The 21,705-nt window shown below is 36.7% G+C and overlaps 1 protein-coding gene across 1 annotated transcript in view; it reads left to right on the top strand.

Annotated features, from left to right (window-relative positions):
- HDAC9 (histone deacetylase 9) overlaps nt 1-21,705 on the top strand; it is a 443,223-nt gene that overhangs the window by 330,558 nt on the left and 90,960 nt on the right. Inside the window, exons 18-22 of the mRNA XM_042888328.1 lie at nt 5,141-5,248; nt 16,038-16,093; nt 16,337-16,424; nt 20,605-20,724; nt 21,052-21,149. Coding sequence (XP_042744262.1) covers nt 5,141-5,248; nt 16,038-16,093; nt 16,337-16,424; nt 20,605-20,724; nt 21,052-21,149 — 470 coding nt within the window. The remainder of the gene's footprint in view (nt 1-5,140; nt 5,249-16,037; nt 16,094-16,336; nt 16,425-20,604; nt 20,725-21,051; nt 21,150-21,705) is intronic.

Here is a 21,705-nt window from a genome sequence, read left to right as displayed (position 1 = left end):
CAGAGGGTTTAACCAGTTCATTTAAATAGCTACAATGTTATTATCTGCATGGATTTTATTTACTTCCCTATTTTATAACCATTTATATCAAAGGACAGCATTTTTTAAGTAATATTTTTTCCATATTCCTCTTGAAATATTTCAACAGAAATACATATTGAATTAAATTCCATCTAAGAATAGTTGAGCCCAACTTCTACTCTTTAAAGAAAACAGAAGCAATCATTTTTAACTACTGTGAAGAAGTGCTACTTTTTACCTATTTTATGCAGGACACTGTACATGTAGCACAAAGTCACCGCTCTCACTGGTCACAGTTTAGTAAGCAGGTAGATGACAGACTGCATTTTTGAACCATTTTTAGAGAATAAGGAGTGTATCTCTGATAAGGACATGTGGTAACTCTTGGAGGACTTGTTTTCATTTCTACAATAGCAACAGCTGTGCAGAGAATAGAGGACATGGTGAGAGATGTATTTTTAAATTCCTTTTTGGTATGAAATCAGAATTTCATTGTGGAAGCTGTATTTGAGTTAAATCACAAATTGTGCGTGATAGAGAAATCAATCTCTCAGATTCTGTGTCAGAATCTATCTCAGAGTTATAGCTTTGGCTTCTTCTATTACCACTTGGTTATCAGTGAAGATGTATTTAAGATACAGTCAGAGTTTACTGTCAGTTATTTAAAGAAAAAAATAACTCTCACAGATGAATAAGACGTGGCATGAAAAATTGCAGGGTTTGTCAGACTGTCATCAGCAAACTTGGTCAGCAGAACTGTGATGCAGTGACCATTAAACTGATCCTGAGGGGTTTCTGGAAGAAGAGCAACTAAAACAGAGAATGAGGAATGCAGTTTTTCTAGCAGGGGAAAAGACAGGTAAAACAAAAGACATTTATACGACTGTTGTATAATTGTTAATGCCACGTTTTTTTGCCTCTCTAAAGTTCCAGATAAAAGAAATAGCAAGATGTGTAACATTTCAAATTTTAGCCAGTATGGGGATTTCTAAAAGGTTCTTATGTGTACTCCCTCAGAAGTATTTTGATGTCCTTCCTCTTTATCTTCACACAATGTAAACAGTGTGTAAGGAGTTGTAACTTCCAAACTTTACAGTCAGTCTGTTTTAATATGAAACATTCTAGTACAGAGCAAGCTTTCTACCTGCTTCAACATCTTGAGTGTTTCTTAGATTGTTTTCAGTTTTCAATTTATCATACTGATACTTCTTGCAGAAAACATTCAAACATTCATAATTAGCTGGGTTTTTTTGTTTGTTTTTAGGAGAGTTTGGTGTTTTTTTGTTTGGTTGGTTATTTTGTTTTTATTTTTATTTTATTTATTTATTTATTTATTTATTTATTTTGAGAGATGGAAATTTTCTGCACACTGTGCTTGAAACACAAGTTGCATTCAGTCAGGAAAAGTTACCTACATTTCTTTTCACTTAAGTCATTCACTTCCTCTTTAATGCCTCCATATCCACTTCAGGGACAGGTAGCTTAATTTCTATCATCTGTAGCTTTACAGAGTATTAACTTTGCTACACATGCCAATGATTGAGCTATACTAGATGTGCTTGAAAAAGCCTACACCCTGCACTGCTCATTCAGGAAACCAAGAGTGAAGTAAACCCATATGTGTGTTTAAAAGTTTAGTGTTCAGACAGGGCTTGTGTTTTCTGGCTCTTGCTGATATCATGCCCAATACATATTGGAAGAGCTGCAGTAGTGATGGGGTTTTTGATAACACAATGTATGGCCTGTTCATTCATTTCTTCTGGCAATGTGATGCTTTGAAAAAACATTCTTTTTCATTTTGGCCCAATGTTAAGAGTATTTTCCTGTCCTGTTAATTTTTAAAAGGATTCTTAACGTAAAATAATCCATGTAATTAAGCAGAAAAAAATGTTTAGTTTCTCTGTTAGAATTAAGCCACGATTGCTGAATTTTCTGCATTTTATTTCAATATCTAAAACATAGAATCAAAAGTGAGATAAATATTTTACTAAATTCTTAGGCTACACCAAAGCACTTAGAAAACAAAAATAAGTGTCTATTGAATTTCATCTGATTTTTTAATAGATTGTGATATAGAAAAATCACATTTGTCATGCATATTTTGCAGCAAGATAGACTTTTAGATAAACCTGGTCTATCACTAATCTGATATCCTTTCCTCATATGAGATGCAATTATTTCAACTCACATGAATAAAGAAAGGCATGTCTAGATGGATTTTGCATAGCTATATTTCATATACAGCTTGACAATTAGGCCAGATAGTAGCTGTAATTTTAATGGGTTGGCCACGTATATCATTGTACTTCAACAGTAAGTTACAAAGTAAACACTGAATGGTGTTAAAAGGAAATCTCTATTTAAGCTCCTGAAATATCTGAGGCAATACGTAGCACTAATGGAGATGCAAAATGGAGTGGGATGGTATTTTCCAGTCATGACAGCTGAAGTGTTGGCTGTAGGATGAAAGCTTTTCTGAACTTTTTAATAAGCTGTTCTTTACAGTATGCTCCTCAGAAATCCAATCTGAATTTTGCATGAACATGAAACAGAATATGACATCCAAGCTTATAATAATATACATTTTCAGTCTAGTTATATTCATGTCGGTATGTTACTTAACTTATAATATTATAACCCTGTACTAAGATATGCAGCTTCATAGCTCGGCTTTGAAAGTTTACATTTTGTTATATGCATCACACCCAAGAGATCAGCTAAAGTATCCTAAATTTCCTGTGCACATTCAAGTGGTCATTTTTGAAAATTCCTCAGGAAATTCTGTTTTTTGGTTTTTTTTTTTGGTTGCCCATCCAGTCCAGGTACAATTAGCAGTGATTCCAATAGTCTAAGCAAAATTGTGCAGTGGAAGATATTTGGCCTTACTGTCCTGGCTCAGTCTCCTCACACTCAGCTGAAAGCAGAACATGATAAATGCCATATCTCAGCCAATACTCTGTGTTCAGAGGTTGGAGAAATTGCCGTCTCATGTCAGAGCAGACAACTGTCTTGAAGGGTGGGTACTCTCAAGCTGTGGTTACATTTTTAACTTAATCGGCCTTCCTGGAAATGAATCATAGTCCCTTTGAGGATGCAGGCTCTTGCTCGTGCCCTGGTTTACCTAGCAACTGCCACTGAATCATTTTCGTCAGCCACCCCTTCATGTTATGCTTAATTTGTTAACCATAAAAATGGCAAGACAATACTCCTTCCCAGACCTCTTGTTGATATTTCTTTATTTTAAAGTACTGCACTGCATTTTTCAAACTTCATTATGGATTGATTAAATTGATTTAACCAATGACCTCTACTTATTTATTTCCTTATTTGTTTTAAAAATAAAAATTGATTTCACAATTGCTTTAAAGTATCAGAGAGAAAACCTGGAGTTCTACCTAATTCTAAATATGGCATGATTTTTTTTACTATTTGATTTCTTTATTTCTTGCTGTACTTTCCTGAGTTACCTACTGATTCCTGCCTTACTCTAACAACAACAAACATAATAAATCAACAGATATCAAGCTAATGATGCTTAATTGTGCAATATTTTGAGATTCTCGGTTGAGAACATAATGTGCTCTTATTATTGTTATTCTGAACTTCGCAATGCATGAAGCCCATGCTTTTTATTCAGGCCTACTGTGAACAGGAACTATTTTCATTAGTTCTGCTGCGTGCACACAAAATTGATCAAAATTACAGAAAACTCAGGTCCAGTAAACTGAAAAATAAGATTGTTTTAGTCACTTGAAATATAATATTGTTGTAACAGTAATGGTGAAAACATTTGGCAAGTGTAGAGAAGATCAAACTACTTTCTGTTTCAAATGACTAATCAGAGAATTTCTCAGAACCTCCACAGTTGAGGAGCAGTTGTATCCATTTTCAAGCTCTTAATTTCTTCTTTTATTTCCCCCCCTTTTTTTTTTCTTTTCCTATATTTCTTTTTAAGGAAATTAGGAACAGAAGCTGATGGTTCAAACTGAAAACATGTCTCAGTGTAATTGGAAGTTGTCCAAATAGCATCTGCCACAGTATTTTGTCTATCCCTAAACATTTTTCTTTTCATGATAAATTTGTGCAGTGTGATACAACCAAATGCACTTCTCATGGAGCATCAAGGAAGTCTGGCTGCCTCTTTAGATAATTTTTTCAGACTGTTTCACACCATCACGTCAGCTTGGCATAATATCATAGAAAGGATATGCAACATTTCACTTATACTTTAGTGCGTATTTCAGCAAATCAATAGTTACTAAAAATAGATTTAATAAGTAAAATGTTGGGACTCTCGTTGAAGCTGCAGAGCAGAGCTGCTTAGCTGTATTTACAAGATTTTCTTTGTATTTTGTATTTGAAATATCTTCATAGTGTTTTATCCTTACATAATATTCATGTAAAGTTTTACAATGACACTTTCTTGTTTAGCATGTGTGCATGAGTGAGAATTTTTTCTGCTTTAACCAACACTTACTAAGTGAGACCTATAACCTTTCAGTCAAAACTCAGCCATCCATCAGAACTTGAAATATATCATTTGAATTCCATTTTATTTTTTTGTTCATGGGAAGAATAACTAGTGAAATTAATAAGCAGTGATTTCAATCATTTAAAAATGATGCCTGCCTGGGTCAGAAAGATGAGAGATCTTACTGCTTCTTTTAAAACCACATAATGATCCAGGCCGCCAGCCAGTTTCTGGTGGCACCCTTTTTTGGGATGGCGGTGCCCATTGCAGTGGGATGCCATGTCCCTTACCAGCAGCCCTGTCCCCTCCAGCATGAGGGAGGACTCAGCACAGGGCATCTGCTGGCTGGTGAGCAGGACCAGACCCGGCCAGCATAACACTGTTTGTAATAAGAAATCTAAACAGGGAATGGCAGCGAGGCATGACAGGAATGTGTTTCCATTGGAGAAGCCCGTGCAGAGAAAAAGCATAAGCAAAGCCATGTCCAGAAGGCCTTTCAACTGGCCCGGATGGAAGACTGATGTTATTGTACATAGGCTGTCACGCTGCCAGCCCTCCCTCATGGGTTTGTTTTCTCTCTTGCTCTCCTTCTCCCTCTCCCTCTCCCTCTCTCCTCTGCCCTCCTCTTGGGGCTGGCTGTTTGCTCAGGTGGACAGTGACACCGTTTGGAACGAACTGCACTCGGCCGGGGCGGCACGCATGGCAGTGGGCTGCGTCATCGAGCTGGCAGCCCGCGTGGCCTCCAGGGAGCTGAAGGTGAGGTCCGGGCCACGCGGTGGGTGGGAGGCAGGGAGGGCAGGGGGCTGAAGGCAGACCTTGTTTGCCTGCTCTGCTCTGCTGGGCCACGGGAAGAGAACGGAGAGGATGGCCACCAAGGTGTGGCAGACCTAGTGGCTACTTGAAGCTGCTGGTGGGACTCACCAGGATCTATTTACCCTTGATGCTCTCAAATAACGTTCTCTTCTGAGTGCGGGGTTCTACAGCCCCAGCTGAAGTTACTCTTTGTGTGCATGTAGCTGACAATTTGCTGTGGATCTGCCTTTTGAAGTGATTTGCTTTAAATATGACTTAGTCACATGCATGACATCAGGATACCACCCAGAGTGGGGGGAGGCAATCAGTGTGTGAGCAGGTTGTGGGGGAAGAGGGATGCTGTTGACCAGGAGAGTAATGATCCAGAATACACCTTCCGTGTGGCAGCTCCATGCTGACTGCCCTTCGTTGTTCTTTCAGGCTGCCTCCTTGTCCCTATCTCCTTTCTGTACGATCTGCAAAGAATGATGTACGAAATCCAAATTAACCCCAGTCTAAACAATTTATAAAAGTTCCAGACCTGACGGACTTTGACATTTTATTTGGTATTTTAACAGCCCCATTTAAAGGTACACCATATGCAGCCCGAATAGTCTTGCCCCAATAAACATTGTTGGAGCTAACATGTCTCCTTAATGAAACTGATAGTATTCTTTCCAGTTTAAACACTAATGGATTCAGTCCTGTTTCCCAAGACAAGATACAAATAAATATTTTAGAATTAGCATTATACAATGATTTTTTAAAACTCCAATATGTAATGAAACTTGGGAATTTGCTTCCTCTACATGTCTCATTTCAGTCAAAATATATTAGCTACTTATCAGATGAGGGTCACATATGTTTACGTGTATTTATAAATAGAATATATATGTATGTAAAAGAGCATTCAGTTGAAACACAGTGATATATCCCTGATCCAATCAAACAATTATTAAACTTTTCTATTCAGATACTAAAATCATTAGCCAGGTGCTGCACCAAACCCATTTAAATTCTGAAATCTCAGATCCCTTCAGGAGGGGGTATATCAGTATGGGATCTTGTTATGTACCTTCTTTGATTGTAGGGATCTCATCCCCGTTGAACTTTCTTAACTCATTTGCATCCAAAACACAGCTCATAGCAAATTATTCTCCCTCAATGGCACTAATGAAAATTTTTAGCCAATTTTTACAGTTTGTAACTGTAGGGCATATGACAGTATTTAAGATGATATACAGCAAGTTTTGATTAAAATTAAAAGATGTGCCCAAGATGTAGTTGGCATAAGCAGGACTGGTGCAGAATCTTTACTGCTTATCTCTGTGCCTTTGTGGTGTCTTTCCACAGTATGAATGCTCTGTCCCTCTTATCTGTGTGAGGGACAGCTGAAACAAATCAAACAGCACCCACTGCAAGACCTTGGTTGCTACTGGAATTGCAACAATTTCTAAATAAATACTTTAATACTAATTTGTCATCATATGGCAAATTGCATTAAGGATTTTTTTTCAGTGTATTCTGGAACTTTCTACATGGTGTCCAGGTTGAAATTTTAGTTAGCTGTGAAACTTTGGCTCCACACGTTCTAATATATTTCTAGGATAACTTTAAATGTTACTTTTCCATCTTGCTGCTATTTTTTTGTCTAGATACATATATTGCACAGATCATCTATTTCTAGTACAAGGAAAATGCCAATTCTTTAGCATACTTGTGAAGATCTGAGGGGAAGTAAGTGAAGAGACTGCTTCTATACACATTCATTCAGCAAATATGCATGTGAGGCATCCTTCTGGAACACTAAGTGGGAGGATTAAGCTGCGATGGGAATCTGCAAAGATCTGACACATCTTCAGGATCTTTGGATGACAAAAAATGCCTTCCAGTATTGTGTGTAAACTGTAACAGCTCTGCAGCATGTAAGCAGCAAGATGACAGCAGCAGAGAAATGTGCTGTTAGTTTTTCCCTGGAAGTTTATTGCCATGGATTGTTATCAGATGGCGTGCTGTCAGTTTTTTGTCATCTTAAGAAGAAAAGTAAATTATGAGACAGGATACACAGACTTGTTCTGAAATCCCAGAGTTCCCTGAGAAGCACTCCTGCAGTTCACAATATCAGACTTAAAATGCACAGCAGGAACTTAGCACAGGGCAACGCTTCAAACAGCAGCAGAAGAGGCAGTGGATTATCTCTCTGCTCACTGCACTGTAGAAGGAGAGCCAACATGAATGCCTTCCTCTGAAACAGCCATGGCAAAACTGGGAAACCTTAGAGTAAAAATTTCTAGCATGTACAGAGTCTGAGTAAAGCAGCCTCAGGAATGAGAAACTGATTAGTTCATTTAAAAATTGCTGTTTTGATGTAAGAACTTTCAAATTTGTCAGTGTAGTTGTGTATAAGCAGCTCAAATGTTTGTTACAGCTAGATGTATCTATCTATCTATCTAGCTAGCTATATTTTAGAAGACTAATAAGAATTTCCTAAAATAAAAATGAAGTCGTATTTTATTTTGTAGATATATATATGCAGTCAAATTTAAATAAACAAAAAGGGAGGGCTTACAATATTGGAGTGAAACATCCTCTCAACCAAGATTATAGAAAGTAACAAACATAAACTGCTCTGTATTGACTGGTGTAAGACATTTAAAGTCCATTTGAGGAAAGAAAGGACTTTTTCTTATTTACTCCACAGTCTCTGCTGATGTGTAGCTAAGAAAAAGAGTGAGACTACTATATGAGAATTGTTGAATCACAGCATGAACTGCTGATTGATCACCTGAGGCAAGCACTGAGTCAGCCCTGGGAGCACAGGTGAAGGCAATCAGCTGTGTGACCGGAAAGGTGGAGCCTGGCTGCACCTCTCCTAGACCCATGTAAGAGCTGACTGCCACTAGGAAAGGCTCTCTTTCTGGAGATTGCTCCCTTTGGAGTTGTGTTTTTTTTTTTTTTTTTTTTCTTTTTCTGTGTGCCTAGGACACAGGTGAGTATTTAATTTATTTTTGATTGTTTCTTTTCACCGCAATAATTTTTCTAGTTATAGAACCTGTAAAATATCAGCCTAACCATGCCACTCTGTCATTTGTGTATTTGTTGAGTGTGCAGACTACAAAATCAATTATGAAAGTATACAGAACAATTTAGGGATTCACTGGGCATTCACATATGAGTCAGACTCATAGTCAAGGCAAGTATTATGAATTTTCTGTGAGTACCAGGCCTATTTTCTCTTCTTAGAACTGCAACATTTTGTTCATCTAATTTGGAGGGTGTTCAACAACTTACCTAAATAGAGTTGGGGTTCTTTTCACTGTAGTTCAAACCCCTTGAAAGGCATCAGCTTCCATTAATCTCCCTGGCTAATGGGAAAAGTATCAATGACAGTGCCAAAGACATAAAATAATAGAGTTTTTAAATGAAGATGGCTTGTCCCTTCTCTGGGGAGTCCTAATTCTGGATATTTTTTTTTTTATTTACTTACAACAGGTTGGTAAAACTGCCCAGAATCAAAGAAAATCAAGGATTTAGGAAGTTTATTCAGTATTATAATGAACGCTCATTAAGGTCAACTGAATACAACTCTAAGATAATGTTTAAGAGAATAAACTCATTTTTCATGAGTTTGTTTGTATTGGCACTATTGCCATATGATGATACGAGCTTAAAGACTGCATCAAGAGTGACTTTTTTCAAACTTTTTCGAAGGGTATATCTAATAAAACCCACTCTACGTGATTGGAAATGAATTTCCATTGGAAAGGGCAACTCATTTCTGAAATGATTTTCTCAGTCTCAGATATCCTCATTCAGTACTACTATAAGCTGGAATTAATTAAGCATAGTACCCATAGTATGGATAATCTGTAGTTTACTTTGTATATCCTTTAGGTATGGCAACACCCTTTTCTGTGATAGAAGCACTTAAGTGCCATAAGTTTTTAATACGACAAATTTGAAAAAAGAAGAGACCTCTGCAATAAACTATCAAGACCTGGTAGATGTATGGTTGCTCTCTGATTTTAAGAAACTTTGAATGAATTAAGAAGAAATTTTGAAGTAATTACATAAATAAAATGGAAGTTGAAAGAGAGCTTGCGTTCACTTCAGCTGAATTAAGAGAAGCCCTTTCTCCTCCCTTTCTCCTCCTTATCATATATGTGTGCATAGAAGAGCAAGCCATGTATAGAGTTGCCCTGTTGGTAGTCAGGGATCATTTAACAGAATGAAAGCAGTTGAAATGAGTTTCCTCCAAACCATAATATGATATATTCCTGGGATGGTTTGGGTTACCTGGGATACATCAGGTTGAATCAATACCAAAATAAATATCATGTGTTTGGCTACTGAGATTCTTCTGTCATCTGCTGAGTCATTCCCAGATAACTAAATTGAACCTGAAATTCCAAATGTACTTTTCAAGGTCTTTGTCCCATAAGGCTTTGGATAAATCATTCTAAAATTGTGCTAATCTAGTGAATAAGCAAGACAACTTTAACTAGTACAGCTGCCCCCAACTCTTAATTTTCTACTCTTGAAAGTATTTATATAAAAATAATCATTCTTTTTTTGAAAGTGTGCAGCATTTATTAGAACAAAAATTCTAAAGACAAAACAAGCAAAATGGGCTGAAAACAAATGTCTTTCTGGTCGTACAATGTGCTTCCTCCCATAATATTTCAGGCCAGCAAATCTTCCCCGCCTCCTGGAACAACAACAAATGCCACATAACTCTACTGGTTACCTAAGGAAATCTCCTTTCCTGGGAAATGCCTTGTGCTCAGGCAGCCCAAGGATAACTCTCCTTACACAGGCTCTGCCCTACCTTCATTTTTACCTCCTTGTCACACCCTCTGCTCTGTAACACTCTCTCTCTGACTTTCTGAATAATGTGTAGCAGCCACGAAAGGAAAGCTTTTTTTACATGCTGCCTAGGCTCAATGTTATTAACAATATCTGATGTCTAATAAATAGTAAATGTTTTATTTTGCTAGTGTTAGAGGTATGATTGATAAAAGATGTCAAAACCACCAATAAAGTCTTTTAGAAAGTACTTTATTTCTTTGATTTTGCAAGTTACAGAGCTACAAAGTCATATGGAACCATCTCCCAGCAATTATGGCTATATTTATGTCTGAATGACTATTATTATTTCATATAGCAGTACAACTTTTGTTATATGTGGTGTGCAGTCTATCTCCCTGACCACTCTGTTTTTAAAAATGTTTGTCTGCCTTTCCCAGTGTGGTTAGCATTAGCTTTGGCTTAAGAGGCTGTCACAGTTGCATACATGTTAGTCTGTGAGCGCTAGCTTTTCATGTATATTCTCCAATACTGTTCTCTTGGACCTTCAAAAATGCAGACAGGGAATTCTTTGTTTAACGTTCATTTTTGTGTTCATGATTTCTACTAGCTTCCTCTGCAAGACAAAGTGGTATTCCCTTATGTCCATTATTGTTTTCTTGGCAAATACACATACTGCTAACACTGCTCTGCTAAATCACGGGTTCTTGTTCACTGCATTCGTAGACCCCCAGGGTCAGATACTGGCTCCTGCTCTGGCAGTATGAATACCTTGTAAAATTGTCCTAGAGAGGTACCTGAGGATTGCCTCATTCTTTCACCACCCTTATTCTTACTCTCCCTGCTGGATGGTGTAGTTTGGGGTCTTGTTACAGCAGAAGTAACCTGGTAAGAATATGGTTACCATCTTCAGGGTACCACTTGAAGAGGTTCTTTGTTGTCAGCTGTGACTGAAAGCAGGCCTGATGTTTGTTATTCTAGGAGTTAACTGAGTCAGAAGCAGAAACAAGGTTAAAGATGGCACTAAGGCCAGTTCGGGGTTTGCACTTTGTAAAGTATACTCCATGCAGCACCTTTTAAATTTAGAGAAATAGGTTTTCTTCTAGCTTTAAAGTAACTATATCTATCTATATCTATATATATATAAAAAACATAAGGCACGCTAATTCTGACAGAAGAAGTGGATACATTTATGTATAATAACTAAACCAGTTTCTACAAAGAAATGAACTATTAATTTCAGTCATTTGCTCCTAATTCTAAAACCTAACCTGTACAGAATCACAGAATTGCTCAGGTTGGCAAAGACCTTAAGATCATTAAGTCCAACCTCAACGTAACCATACTACCCTAGCCTTTACAACCCACTGCTAAATCATGTCCCTGAAAACCACATCCTGTCTTTGTGCATACCTGAAAAACACTGTGGATGCTGGGCAGTATGCAAGCAGTAAACATCAAAATGCGTTCAGCTTTTATTTTGTTCTACAGCATCTGTGTACCTTTTACCTGGGAAAGCTTTTCCTCATACTCCATTTACTGAATTTCCTTGAATTCTGAAGTTGTACAAATACAAAAGCAGCAATACTGCCCATCAGCTTCCTGTAGACCCAGGGACAGCTGTGCTTAAAGCTATGAAACCTTTGCAGGAGGAAGCTGTAAGGCACAGAGCTTGTGTAATGCAGAGTAGGTTTCCCCTGCTTGCTAATTCCCACTACCAATGCAGCTCAGATGACCTTGAAGTATCATCCAAAAGGGCAGTGCTGCCCAGCATTTGGATGGAGTCATCTCTTAGGTCTGCATCAGAAGGCCAGGAGCATCTGTAAATCTCTTGTGCACTGACATTGGATCAGGGCATATGGCAATTGACAGGCCCTCAGTGAAGGTACGATCTGAAGGGTTCATCTGCTTCTGCTTTTTTCTGTTGCTGAGCTGCTGTGAGAATATATTTAAGGCAAGTAGCTTTGCTCCACTCTGATGGCCTCTCTGGCTTTTTATGTGAGGAGAGTGGTAATTTCATAGTGATCTTTCAAGAAGGTTTGTTCTCTGTATTAAGAGCTTTTTTGTGAATGCGAAGAGAACAGGAAAATATAATCTTCTTTAGTGATAATTTAAGGCATCAGTTAATCCTGCTGCAGAAGGTATGATTTGCTCATTAGAAGGAAAAAAAATTCTTCTGCGTGGAAATGCATATCATCAGCTAATGAAAACTCCTTCCCTGTTCCTCAAATGCTTATCTGCATCTGATAAATTCCAAATCACTTCCTAGTTAATACAGAATCCCCATGTACAGAGCATAGCAAAAATAAAAATTTTCCATTAAAAACAAGTGAATGTCTAAGAATGCCATTTTTGAGCACTGTTAATTTTAAGACCTAAGGGATAGGTATTTTAAGGGACTGAGACTTGTAAAAATAAGAGATTCTGACATCTGATTTTGGATGTAGAGCTTTTAGTGTTGTTCTGAGTTAGTTATCTGATCTCTGTATGAAATAAACAGAGGTTCCTGAGAAAGCTGTCCTTAACATATATAACTGCAGTCAACTAGTGTGTGGAACAATGTTCTGCTAGGAAATTTCTTATCCCTAGGGACTACATTTGCCTATTTTCCTGACAGCTTCTTGTACAGGTACATGGCTGGGAAATGCTAAGGATAATCACACAATGATTGAGACTGGAAATGCCTCTGGAGGTCATCTGGCCAAAGTAGTATAAGGCTGGAGCTGGTATGTACTGCTTTTCAGCAGTGCCTGGACTACCAACCTGGTTGGTGGCTTTTGGTGCACTTGGAATTTGGGCAGACCAAGATCTCTCTTTCCAGACAGGGGAAGAGTGCCCACACAGTCACTGTGTGTTGCCCCAGGGAAAAAGATCCCTAGCTTTACTTCTATCTCCTTTTGTCATAGAAATACCAAAAGAACTTTGCTGTAGATGGTAAGTCTCAAACTCTGAAGTAACCTACTGTGTTGTGGTGATGTTTTGAATACTAATGTGGGAAAGGTTCAGGCATTGATATAGTAGATACCCATGCATGATGTAGTGCATAGTTCTAACACAGCACCATCCGGGAAAGAAACAATTGTGCCACTAAAGGAAACAAGGCTGCAGTATGGGGATTTATACTTCTATCCATTGGAAAATGGACATCCAACTACCTCTCTGTCACAAAAGACAGTGGGGAAAGAGCAGTACTTTTTCTCAGGATTTTTTTAAGATTCATCTAAGTTGGTCTATCTGCAATAGATCTTCTATGTAAACTGAATTTCAACAGTTTCAATTTCAATTTCCTTTTGTTCCTTCTTCAAATATGTACAGATTTTGGCATGTGTCTGTTTAGGCTTTACTCTTTATCCTCAGATTTTACTAAGGGTAAGTATATAATGACATTGACATGAATTCTGTTTCTAATGTTTATATCAGTCAATTTAATTGTTCTGTCTACCTATAAAGGTGTCTGTATCCTGTTATACATAAGGCTTTATACAAAAATGCTTTGAACTCATGTATTGGCTTCATTTTCGACATACTCCTCTGTCTTCATCTTTCTATATTTAAAGCAAATTTTTGTCTTTCCATCTACTGTCCTGATCTCACTGTCTGGTATTTAAATATTGTCCAACTAAATGAATTAATGTTCTGCTGTGCTAATACATGAGCTCATGAACAGCTTGAAAAAAGAAGGAACAAAGTGTTTCAACAATTACTTGAAAGATTCTGTTACTGTGTGTTGACTAGTTCTCAGTGTTTGTTAGAATTTCATTACTTTATGTGCTATATCAATAAGATATTGTTCTCTTGTAAATACTGAACTTATTGCAATAATATATAAATAAATAACAAAAGCCACAAGAAAACATCATATAAATGGTCACAACAGTAATGGAAATGTCTTGGGTGCTTATGGAGAACTGGGATAGCTAACTAGAGATCTGATTGCAGAAAATTAGCTATCTACAACAAATCAATATTTCCAAACAATCTTGTCAAAATAAGGAAACAGTAATGAGAAGCCTGTAGTGTAACTGTCATGTTAAAAGGAGAAGGGTAATTTTTTTTTTCTTTCTGTATATTCCCCTAAGAAATCCTGCCAGAGATAATCATCTTAGTTATATTGATCTCTTGGGAGTGCTGATAAGCTTACAAATAATGAGCTGTGGGCAGCTTTAATCCTGGTGTGGATTTTTTTTCAAACTCTCAAATACTGAGAAAACAAAATACAGGTAGCATGATGCTTTCTTTCCAGAAATGCCCCTTTCCCGTATTCATCTGTACATACCTTGCATAAGTGTACTTTGTCTTTCCATAAACCTAGAAGAAATTTATTTATAGAATTATTCTCTAAGTCATATTTTGTGTGAAAAGGAAATTCAAAGAAGCGATCGAGGTATCGGTGCTTTATCCAAGAGCATAAAGCTGGTTTGATTCTGAAGACTAATGCAATCCATTATGCCTTTTTTATTGATGCTGTGTTTGATCTATAGGCAATTTATCCTCCAGGAATGCTTGCCTAAATATGAACATATACATTTATTCTGTCTTTAGTTTCTTTGCCTTTTTCTTCTTGAAGTGAGGACATCTAATTCAAACTAAGGCATGATATAAAATCCTGCAGATTCGTTCAGTGGTGACCAGCAGAACCACTCTTTACATATGTCCTGTGTTTTCACTGTAGTTTAAGTTTGCTGTAGTCTGATAGAAGTTTGGCCAAGGCTGTGCAAAACTTTGCAACTGGCTGCTTAGATTAATGAAATGATAGCATGTTAGTAACTTTTTATAAAGCAGTGCCAGTGAAATCACATAGGTAGATAATTGTGCAGATACTCACACATACTCTTGTATGAGTGAAAGTTCAGAAATTATATTCATTTCATATGAGTACAGACTGAAACACTGACGCTTAACTTGCTTAAGTATATCTAACTGTCCTATTATAATACTGATGATTAGAATACAGAAATATTCCGTCCTTTCCATTCCTTCCTACCTGAAAATGTAGCATTCACACTTGTAGTCTTCAGCACATATATAGCATTTGCATGAGACTATTTGAAAATACAAGTTTGGCTGGTACAATCACGTGCAGATTTTAGCTTTTTATTTTGGTATATATGTTAATTGTAACTATTTTGATGTCAAATATATAGCTGAATAGGAGAGACCAGCTATTTGGAGGAGGTTGAAATAAAGAGTAAATTTGTTGAAGGTGTTACTCTTGAGTCCGTTGTAAGAGAAATTTGATGAGATAAATCCTCCCGTTAATCTAACGTGGCTATAGTGGCAAAAAATTCCTTCATCACTGTTCCTAGTGTTGCCATCTGTGAAAGTTTTTCTGCAATTTCAGACTGTGTGTTAGAAATTGACTTGAAGTGTTAAACTTGTTAGCCTGGCAGGTTCTCAAGTTTAATTTATACAATGCAGAAATATGGGATGTTCATGGCTGTTCTTTTTCAACTGATAGGAGTTGCATGTGTGTGAGCCTGAATGTATCATTTTTGTCCATATGGAATGTAGGGTCAACAATGAATAATCTTTTAAAATACATACTTCTATTCTACTTTCAGTTTAAAGAGTCTCAATCTAGAGCAATGTAAGATTATACAAATTTATATCAAGAGTAGATTGTTTATCTTTGCTTCCTTTTAAATCTGAATTCTAGGCAGCAGCTTTGATAACAACACCTTTCTGATCCTGCCTTTTCCTGCTCTCTAGGTCACGTTTGTGTGTGTGTATGTGTATGCTTGTGTGCATATTTATATAAGTTTATATACCACTATTCTCAAACATATTATTTCTGGCACTACTGTGAAAGTGCTATTGAATAGAAAAAAGTGCTCAAGAGCCTCTAATAGATTTCAGTCCAGTCTGTCTGCTGCCCTGTTTAGCACTGAGTCAAACACTTTCTTTTTTTTTTTAAGCTGATAATTGAAAACCTATCTTATTCTTACAGAATGGTTTTGCTGTTGTAAGGCCCCCAGGCCATCATGCTGAAGAATCAACAGCCATGTAAGTACCAGGGAATATTGCCCATCTTGGAGCACTAAGGTTACTGGCAATCACCTGTGTTGTGCATGTCTCTGTAGATCTGTAATTGTTAGCAGATGACTGAAAACGCTTTCTAGGTACTCCCAGAAGCAGATTTATGGCCTCAGAGATCATATAGCATTTTTAAAAAATGCTCTGAGCATTATTTATAGCAGTTTTCCTGACTGATTTGCTTTCTTATTTCTGTTCTTCTCTATTCCACAGGGGGTTCTGCTTTTTTAATTCGATTGCAATTACTGCCAAATACTTGAGAGACAAGCTAAATATAGGCAAGATATTGATTGTAGATCTGGTATGTATTCTTGACAAGCATCACATTTTCTGCACGTGTAGATAAAAGATAATGAATTTGTATTTGTCAGACTTTCCTGCTTTTAATACCTACATGTAATAAAGGTGTGCATTTCCTCTGATTTTTGGGAACTCATTAAAGCCAGTATGGCAGTACTGAAACCATAAACATCTATGTTTCAATTTAATGGTGTTAACTGCAATTTAATGAGAAGAAGGCACAGATCAGGGCAACTTTTATGGTCCTTAAATGAATTGATACTTCCGCTGTTAAAATAACCCTACAGAACCCAAGTTTACTTCTCCCTACAGAATACAAATTTTAAATAGTCTGATGTGCTTTGAGGAATGCTGTTGCTTTGGTAACAAAATTGGCCATTTCTCCCAGCTAGCAGTGATTCAACTTGTTGTGTATGTTCAATATCATTAAACAAATCAACAGGTCATTCCTTCTAAGAAGTTTGCAATTCATGTTTGCCAGCTTTTGATGGTTCCCTTAAGGAAGGCTATGTGATTAAAAATCCACTTCATAGGATTAGTCTTGTATTCTAATAGGAGGCATTCTTCCACAATGCTTAATAGTTTTAACAAATGGATTATTTAAATGCAGATGACATTTGGCATGTTGTCTATATTATTTTCATGAATAATGAATTGGAGTTCTGCCTTGCACTGAAAAGATCAGCCCAATGCACAGCCCAAGGAAAGTTGAATGCTGATTTATGAGCACCGTTTTTGTTTTCTTATAGTTCATGAGGAGGTGTAATAGGGTGTCTGACAAAGCATAGACAGGAAATGAACCTTGGCATCAAAACCTAACCTGTTACATCTGCACTTAATTAATTTTTGCAGGTGATAAAAGATTTAAAGACAAAATATGTTAAAGGGTTTTTGAAGTGCAGCGCTTAATAGCCTAAATCTTGTTCATATCTGCACTCATAATTAAATCTTATTGTGAAGTCGTGGCCTAGCCATCTAGAACTTTAGTTCAGTTAAACATCCATACTGGTTGCTGAAGAGAGCCAGAGAAGGGCAGTGTGAGAGAAAGAGTAGCAAGAGGAAAAAAGAATTGTAAAGTAAATATATGGGTAATTTTGATATTCTTAGGATGCTTTTTAAAATATGTATCATCATTCTGCTATCACTTAGGAATATATTTAAAACCTACAAGAAACCAATATTTGTTTAAAAAAAAATATTTCACTATACTGTATCCATTTGCTGACTTGAATCTTACAGTTCGCTGAGTTTTACTGCTAAAAATGCTATCTAAAAATGAGCTGTGTTTATTACTGATATTAAAAAAAGAAATACTCAAAGTTTGAATTTTGTTAATGTTTCTCTGCTTGTTTTTGTTTTTGTTTTTTTACTGTAAGTGTTATGTTCACGTAGTCAAGAAAAGAAATCAGTTCAATTTGACCTATGCAACCAATAAGAACTTAGGAATTCCACTTCAGTTTTGGAAAGGAAGGTTAAATGTGCAAATCATTACCTGTGCAAATGATTACCTGTGAGGTTTCTTATGCTTACGCAGAAAAGTGGATAGGGAATGTTCAGCCTCTCTCTGCCCCTATTCCATTGGCCAGAGTATCTCAGCTGGTGAAAGCAGAGAAATATATGGCTGATACAGATTACTTCATTTATGGAGCAGATGCAGTCCCAATCCTAGCCTGCTCCATGGTCACTGCAATGATGCACAAAAATTCAGAAGGAAAACTTCTTATATACATAAGAACTATGGATAATTCTCAATCCAAACTGAATGATTGAATAACATTTATGGTGATGTCTATGTTCACCAACAAAATTTGGGCATCTGAAAGAAATAACTGAGTTGCAAATATTAGATTTGAAATTGACCTTTGAGATTATATTTTGATAGTGACTTAGCACAGTAGGACCCCATGCTGGTTGGCATCTATGCATGTTATTACAATTTAAGTGTTAAAAAGTAATGTTTAGTCTGACATATTAAACAGAATTCTAGTTAAAAATGGGCTATAGTCTTCATGATCACTATATGTTCATACAGAAATTCTTAAATTTTTTAATCTTTATTTCTTTTCTACACAAAAATAAAAGGTCTCTCTGTCATGTTTTCTTTCCTTATTTCATCTTTTGACTAAATCTTAATTTTTGAACTGACCTATGTATCCTAACTCCTTTGATCTACTAAGGGCAGAATTTGAACATGTTTCCTACGCGGTAACATCCATGGTCTTAAACAATGCATTTCATTGTCTAAACTGAGAAGTTGCTGCTCTTGAGAACTTAAAGTTTATTAAAATTAAGTGAAATTAAAGTTTAGACTAAAAAGCTAGCCCTGAGATTTTAATACTAATATTAAAGCTCTGTCTGCCCATTTAATTTGTTTTCTTGTTTGAAAAGTATTATAACAAGAACATATCCTAAGTATGCTTGGAAAAGGATTAATTAAAATCGCAAAATGAAGTACTCCCACATTTTTAAGCATGATGTCTGCAGAAATGTCTATATTGCCACCACTGTTCCTCAGATTCTTATTGGATTCCCGGTCCTAATATCATCCATACCCATTTATATGCTAGCAAGATCTGGGTCTGTTTTGGAATAGACCAATTAATTCTGCCCCAGATGAAAACTGGATGTGTTTCTGGCTACAACCCACATTTGACTTCATTTGCCTGCTAATACTATTCTGATTGCCTTCTATCCTCCAACACCATCACACCAATGTGTGCTGCCTTGTACACCAAACACGCAGTTTTGCTGTGACTTTATCCTCATGTTTTTTTTTTTTTTTGTTTTTTTTTGTTTTTTTTTTCCCAAGTACTTTCAAAAGAGAGAAAAGCTAGTCATCACAATGTTAATCCCAGTAAGTTCTACAGCTGACCAAGTCAAGATTAATGCAGTATGGATGAGACTCAGTCTATGCAGAGAACCTTGAGCAGTGTGTGAGAACTGTCAGCTACATCAGCTGACAAAGAGAACAAGCAATTAACAATTTTTGCTGTGCTCTTGACTGTTTAGACTTGACTCTTTCTGAAGTCCAGGCATCCTAGAGAAAATGTGACTGCTGTTTCTCTGATACTTAATTTGTTTCAAACCTTTCTGTCTTTGTCAGAAATTTTAAATGGATTAACTAAAGGTAGAGAATGAACAATATATATATAATTTTTCAGCTTCTTAAAAATCCCAAGAGTTTACAAAAAAGTTTAGTGTAAAATTTTGCATTTCTGAATGTACGTTATGATAGTATAACTGTGGGGGAAAAAAAAAAAAAATCCATATTATGATTCTTTAGTATACAGATACGCAGCCAGAATTTTTTTCTGGTATTTTATTTAATGACAGAATTTCTTTCATCTGGCATTCTATAATGTTCGAAGTATGAACACTGGCCAAGGTCACTCCTTGATTGTGGAAGGCACCATCCTATCGGCCAGATAATTTAATAGCTAATGAGATCATATTCCTATGTCTTCAACTGTTGCCGTCATGATTTTGTAAAAGTGAAGTATGAAGTCCTTTCTGCATCTGGCATCTCTTTTGATGTGGATCTAACTGCTGAGGGACTGCTAACTGAACTGAATGTTTTAAGAAAGCCAATTTACTCAGCTGGTCGCAGAGCCCTTGACCTCAATAGTGGAACTTGGCAAATCAATGAATACACTTATGTTTAGTGTTCTGTCAAGAATTGTGAAAAAGCTCTGTAAACCATGGATCCTTCTGCAAAATACTAGTTTGTAGTTTAAACATTAGTCTTTCTTCAGAGGCCAATGAGGCTAGTTAATTAAGCCTGAGGGGTTATGAACTGTTGGCAGTTAATAAGTCATAAAATTCCTCCATAAAACAGGATGCTAGATTCCATCACTGAGGCAAGGAGTACAAAGAGCTGGTGTATAAATATCTAATTGTACAAAAGGACTGGGATTTCTCAATGACTGCTCATCTGGAGTCTCCAGGGCATGCTCGCTATGGTTTCCTGATTTTTAGAAGCCAGTTTAAAAAATGAGTGCATTAAAGAGTAATTTGCCTGAAAGTTCAGGAAGTATGGGGTGGTGAAGGGAGGGGGAAAAGGAAAGACAAAAGAAGGGTGAAGGAGAGAAACAGAGAGAGAGGGGGTAAAAGAAAGCAGAACTGAGCTCTCTACACTGAGTTGGACGTTATTACATTTGTCATCTGTTTTCTTTCTCCTTTAGGATGTTCACCATGGCAACGGTACACAGCAGGCTTTTTATGCTGACCCCAGCATCCTGTATGTTTCCCTCCATCGCTATGATGAAGGCAACTTCTTCCCTGGCAGTGGAGCCCCAAATGAGGTTAGGTTTATTTCTTTGGAGCCCCATTTTTATTTGTATCTTTCAGGTAATTGCGTTGCATGATTACCCCTAATTTTCTTGTCCTTCTCTGGTTCTTAAAATTACACCAGATTACCAAATTGTCCACTGGGAGCAGGGGCTAGTGAAGAACAAGTGCATAACCCAGAGCAGTCCTTGTCAAATAAGGCTGGCTGATCTGAAGTTTTGTTTGATGTTTGTTTCTGAAGCACACCAGATATTTTTTTTCCGGCCTCCTTTCCCTCTCTTTCTCTCCTTTCTTTTCCTCCTTTTTACTTCTTTTTTGGTATTTTCTTCCTATTTTTTCAGGTTGGAAGTGGCCCAGGTGAAGGTTTTAATATAAATATTGCTTGGACAGGTGGTTTGGATCCTCCCATGGGAGATGTTGAATATCTCACAGCATTCAGGTCAGTATCTTTTTCTTTTACAGTTTGAAACCTGGTGGTACAACATAAACACATGAATGACTATAATTTAAAAAAAACCAGGAGAATGGTGAAACCTATGGTGAAATTGTTTTAATACCTATAACCTAGTGTGTGAAATCTTAGTAAAATTAATAAATGGGTAGTTCAGTTGTAGTGGTCACTCACATAGAATAATAAAAATAAAGGTCTAATGATTTGATCACTCATCTATTTTATTATCATATTATGCCATTAAAATGACTTTGAGCTTCCTAACTTCTCTATCTACAAAATTTAAATGTAAGCAATGATAACAGACACAAGAAAAATACTGTTCATATTGATTATGGTCATGTGGAAGTATAGCATGTACAAAGCATTACTAAGTATGGTCCAAGCCCAGTGATCCTCGTTAGATTAAAATTTTCATCATGATGCTCATGTGATGCTCACAAACTTGCCCAACTGGCATTTTCTGTGAATTTCAGTGGAAAGCTCGTTACTTAAAAGTGAAAATCTCAATAAGAGTCATAGGAGATGTTGCACACTATGTTTC

The sequence above is a fragment of the Lagopus leucura genome, unplaced genomic scaffold, assembly GCF_019238085.1.
Source record: "Lagopus leucura isolate 7727_CA_CO unplaced genomic scaffold, USGS_WTPT01 Super-Scaffold_100157, whole genome shotgun sequence".
Classification (NCBI taxonomy): domain Eukaryota; kingdom Metazoa; phylum Chordata; class Aves; order Galliformes; family Phasianidae; genus Lagopus; species Lagopus leucura.
The sequence above is the reverse complement of the archived record's forward strand: the minus strand, read 5'-3'. Positions and strand labels throughout refer to the sequence as shown.